A 3,436-nucleotide genomic window follows, 5' to 3' on the forward strand; every position below is an offset into this window, starting at 1 on the left:
CCTGCTGCCTCTGCCTGGTTCTCATTGCTGCCTTTGTTTCAGATGATGCATCCTACTGAAGAGATCCTGAAAGAGCTGTGTAAGCCAGCACAGCTCCAGAGACTTCTGAAGATTGAAAGCCCGCCACTGCTCTGGCTGGTGCTCAGAAGCCTTGTCCTCCTCCTGTCCAAGGAACCTGACATGGTGAGCAGGACCTAGTCAAATGAAGCCCTCCTGTGGGCAGCCTGGCGCTGGGGCGGTGGGCAGCATTGTGCCTTGGCCTTGCCCGAGGCTCAGGAGTTGGGGTGATGGCCATGGTGGGGCCTGGTGGCTGCCTGGGGAGATTTCCAGGAGTTTTCCAGATGGGGCCTGTTGGAAAAGGGGGTGGCTGAGCAGGGGGCATGGCGTCCTTGCTCGCCTGCCCTTCTTCTCCTACCTTTCCCATCACTATAAGTGGTGTGCCTGACCAGAGTCTGCCGCTGTTATTCCTGTGGCAGCTGCCAACAAGCAGAGCGTGTGGCTGGTGCTCTGTAATCAGAACTTTTAGGCCAGGGTGGCCGCTGTCCTCTTGATGAAAAGGAAACTGTGTGTTTTGTACAGGCAAGAGAAATACGGACCCTGCTTCCAGCCGTCATGGAGGCCTTGCGGTTTGCCAATACCTCCATTACTCTGAAGGTGCTGAAGATCTTCAGAAATATAATGCGCCATCTGGGGAAACGGCATGCCAGTTCCATTGCTCTGAAGCTGGCTGTGAAGATTCTGCCTCTTTTTAATCATGTAAGTCTGCTGTGGGAGGCTGAGCTCCATGAGTGGGTGCTCGACCGGAGGGCCTTCTCCTTTCTTTGCTTCTCCGGTTCTCGAGAATGAGACTGTCTTCCGGGCTCTGCAGCCCAATGGGCCTTGTCCCTGGCAGCATAGCTCGGTTGTTCTTGGTGGCGTGAGGTCCCTGTGCTGGGGCCCAGCCTGACCGCTGTGCCAAGCATCTTCTGCCAAGGTTTATTTTCAAACCCTCCAGTGCACCCTCTTCTACCAGCGCCAGGCATTCTCTCCAGGTGCCATAGCAGGGAGTTGGAGGCTGAGTAGGCAGCGAGTGCCGTGAAGGCAGTGCCGAGGGCCAGCCCTATGTCCTGTTTGTCCTGGTGCTTGAGGAGCTCTGCTTTGAGCTGGTGGAGTGGCTGGGGGAGCACTCTGAGGCACAGGCACCCCATGTTGGAAACCTGTTGCACTGCTTTGCACGGCTGCACAGCGCCTTTGTGCGGAGTGTTGACTCCAAAGCATCTCCTTTCATGCCAGCCACGCCTACGCTCGTGCTCACCATGGGCAGTGAGAGTGTGTTGCTGAGGTCCGCCTGTTCTCCTCCCTCAGGTGTCAAGTGAAGTGCGAGACAACTCCATCTACCTCTTCAAAGATCTGATGGACGCTGTGCTGTGGTATAAGAAGGGAAACATGAAGAATGTTGTGTGCAAGGCCCTGCTTCCTCTGCTATTTCAGATGAGTGACAAGACCACGAGCGTAGCACAGGTATAAATTATAGACCTGACCAGCATGCGGGCAAGGGTGTGCTGACACCTCAGCGGTGACAGCGATGGTCTGGGAATTGAGAGCGAGTTCAGCAAGAACTCAAATACTGAGAAGTGTGTCTGTGGTGCCACCTCCTTGCATCTGTTGTTCCTTAGGCATCTGGGGAAGCCCTTGTGGCTTGTGCAAAATTCCTGAAGTGGGAGGAGCTCGAGCACTGGGCCCAGGAGGAGAACACAGTGGGGATCAGGATGTGTTTGGTAAGGACAGTCACACAGCCCATACCTTTTTGCTGGGGGAAAGGGGATGCTGTCAGGAGGGGTTGTACCAGTGGCTGGGGAGGCTCTGCAAGCTCCATGCCTTTCTGCTCTTCTGCAGCTGCACCAGGACAAGATGAGTGTGAAAGGATACCTGAGACAGAGCCTGCCATACCTGAAGGATTCTCAGGCCTCCTTGCGATGCGAGGCTGTCAAATTCATCGGTGAGCCCAACCGCTGGGTCCTTCTTTGGGCCCTGCCCTGGCAGCAAGGTGCAGCCTTGCAGACCCCAGAACATCCTGCCCATACCAGTAGCCCCGATGGGTGCCTTGCTCAGGTCCCGCCTCGGGCACTGTCCCTGCCTGCGACACGGGAGGGGAAGCAGCTGGGCTGGCTGGGCTGCACTCTGTGCTCCGTGGGGAGCGGGGGTCTGATGGGAGCTCTTTCCCTAGGGCTGGCTGTGCAGTACTCCAGGGAACAAAGTAAGGAAGTGCTGGATGAAATCTGCAGTGGTGAGTGAGGGCAGTGCTGCGCGTGCTGGGGCTGGGGGCCGGGGGGCAGAGCCTGGGCAGTGTGCAGCTGTGCCTTGCCGCAAGGCAATGCTGCAGGGGCAAGGGAGCATTCCTGGAGCAGGTGGGGCACTCCTGAGCAGTGGCTTCCAGCTGATCCCTCAGTCTCACATGCTCCTCTGGGCCTAGAGACAATGAGTGAGGCTGGTAGGGTCAGGAGGGGATGCTGGTGGCTCTGTGCAAGTCAGTGGTTTCATCTCAGCTCTGTTTCCTTCTGTTGCAGCCCTTCAGCCTTTGGAAGATGACGTCTATCTGTCAGTCCGTTTCCTGGCAGCCCAGACAATACAGACTCTGACACATCGAAGGCAGCAGGCACCATCAGCAGGGAGCAGGCTCTCAGCACTTTGCTGCTGGCCCTGCATGGCCATCTAAAATTCTTGTGCAGAGACATTGCTATGACACGCATTCCTGTCATGCAAGACAGATCCCTTCAACAATGGAAGGAACCCAGGAGCACGGACATCCTGAAACAAAGAACAGGAACCGAGCTGGTTAGGACTGGGTCTGTACTTGGTGACTGACAAAGGTGAAAAGTACACCAGAAAGCCTTTGTGAGGAAGACTTGGAGAAGACCTCTGCCTGTGACCACCAGAGAGCAGCACGCGTGCACGCAGAGGCGGAACGTATCGTAATGATTTCCCCAACCTAATTGGAACGATATGATGAGATCTTGGAACAGTTTGAGCAAGCTTAACCCACCTGGTAACCCACCTGATGTGTCATCTTATCTATATGTATGATTTTGTATGCTAAATAAGCAACCAACAAGTGTTTTGTTGTGCGAGTTAGGAGTCATCACCCTCGCACCCACCACCATAATAAACATACCAACTTTATAACCTTCCATGCCTTATGGAGTTTGATTCTGTATGTTGCATCCGTCCTTACAAAGAGGATTCTAATTAAAACTCAGATTGCAAGGCGGCTCCCTTGGTGTCCTCCTGTGTTGAGCTTATGTGCAAAGTTTCTGTAGCGGTGGGCTGCAGGAGTCAGCACGTAAGCTGACAGTACTCAGCTGGGAAATGCTGTTGATTCTCTCCAGGGGCACAAGAGGCCTCGGGTAGGGATACAGATCCTTTGGAGAACTGGACAATCAGCAACAGCATGCAGTTC

The 3,436-nt window shown here is 54.8% G+C and overlaps 1 protein-coding gene across 1 annotated transcript; it reads left to right on the forward strand.

Annotated features, from left to right (window-relative positions):
- Positions 1-41: 41 nt before the first annotated feature.
- Positions 42-3,418, forward strand: LOC104915211 (maestro heat-like repeat-containing protein family member 7). Its single transcript, XM_010725968.3, has 7 exons — positions 42-183; positions 580-756; positions 1,345-1,500; positions 1,656-1,757; positions 1,876-1,978; positions 2,207-2,266; positions 2,547-3,418. Exons 1-7 carry the CDS (start codon positions 43-45, stop codon positions 2,693-2,695), a joined length of 888 nt encoding a protein of 295 aa, XP_010724270.2. The 5' UTR covers position 42; the 3' UTR covers positions 2,696-3,418.
- Positions 3,419-3,436: the final 18 nt, after the last annotated feature.

Source organism: Meleagris gallopavo, chromosome Z (assembly GCF_000146605.3).
Source record: "Meleagris gallopavo isolate NT-WF06-2002-E0010 breed Aviagen turkey brand Nicholas breeding stock chromosome Z, Turkey_5.1, whole genome shotgun sequence".
NCBI classification, from domain to species: domain Eukaryota; kingdom Metazoa; phylum Chordata; class Aves; order Galliformes; family Phasianidae; genus Meleagris; species Meleagris gallopavo.

Excerpts from the sequence above, each read along its gene's own strand:
- LOC104915211 (XM_010725968.3), top strand. The coding sequence starts at position 43 with ATGATGCATCCTACTGAAGAGATCCTGAAAGAGCTGTGTAAGCCAGCA. Across the intron at positions 1,501-1,655 it reads AGACCACGAGCGTAGCACAG|GCATCTGGGGAAGCCCTTGT; the intron begins GTATAAATTATA and ends GTTGTTCCTTAG. Across the intron at positions 1,758-1,875 it reads TGGGGATCAGGATGTGTTTG|CTGCACCAGGACAAGATGAG; the intron begins GTAAGGACAGTC and ends GCTCTTCTGCAG.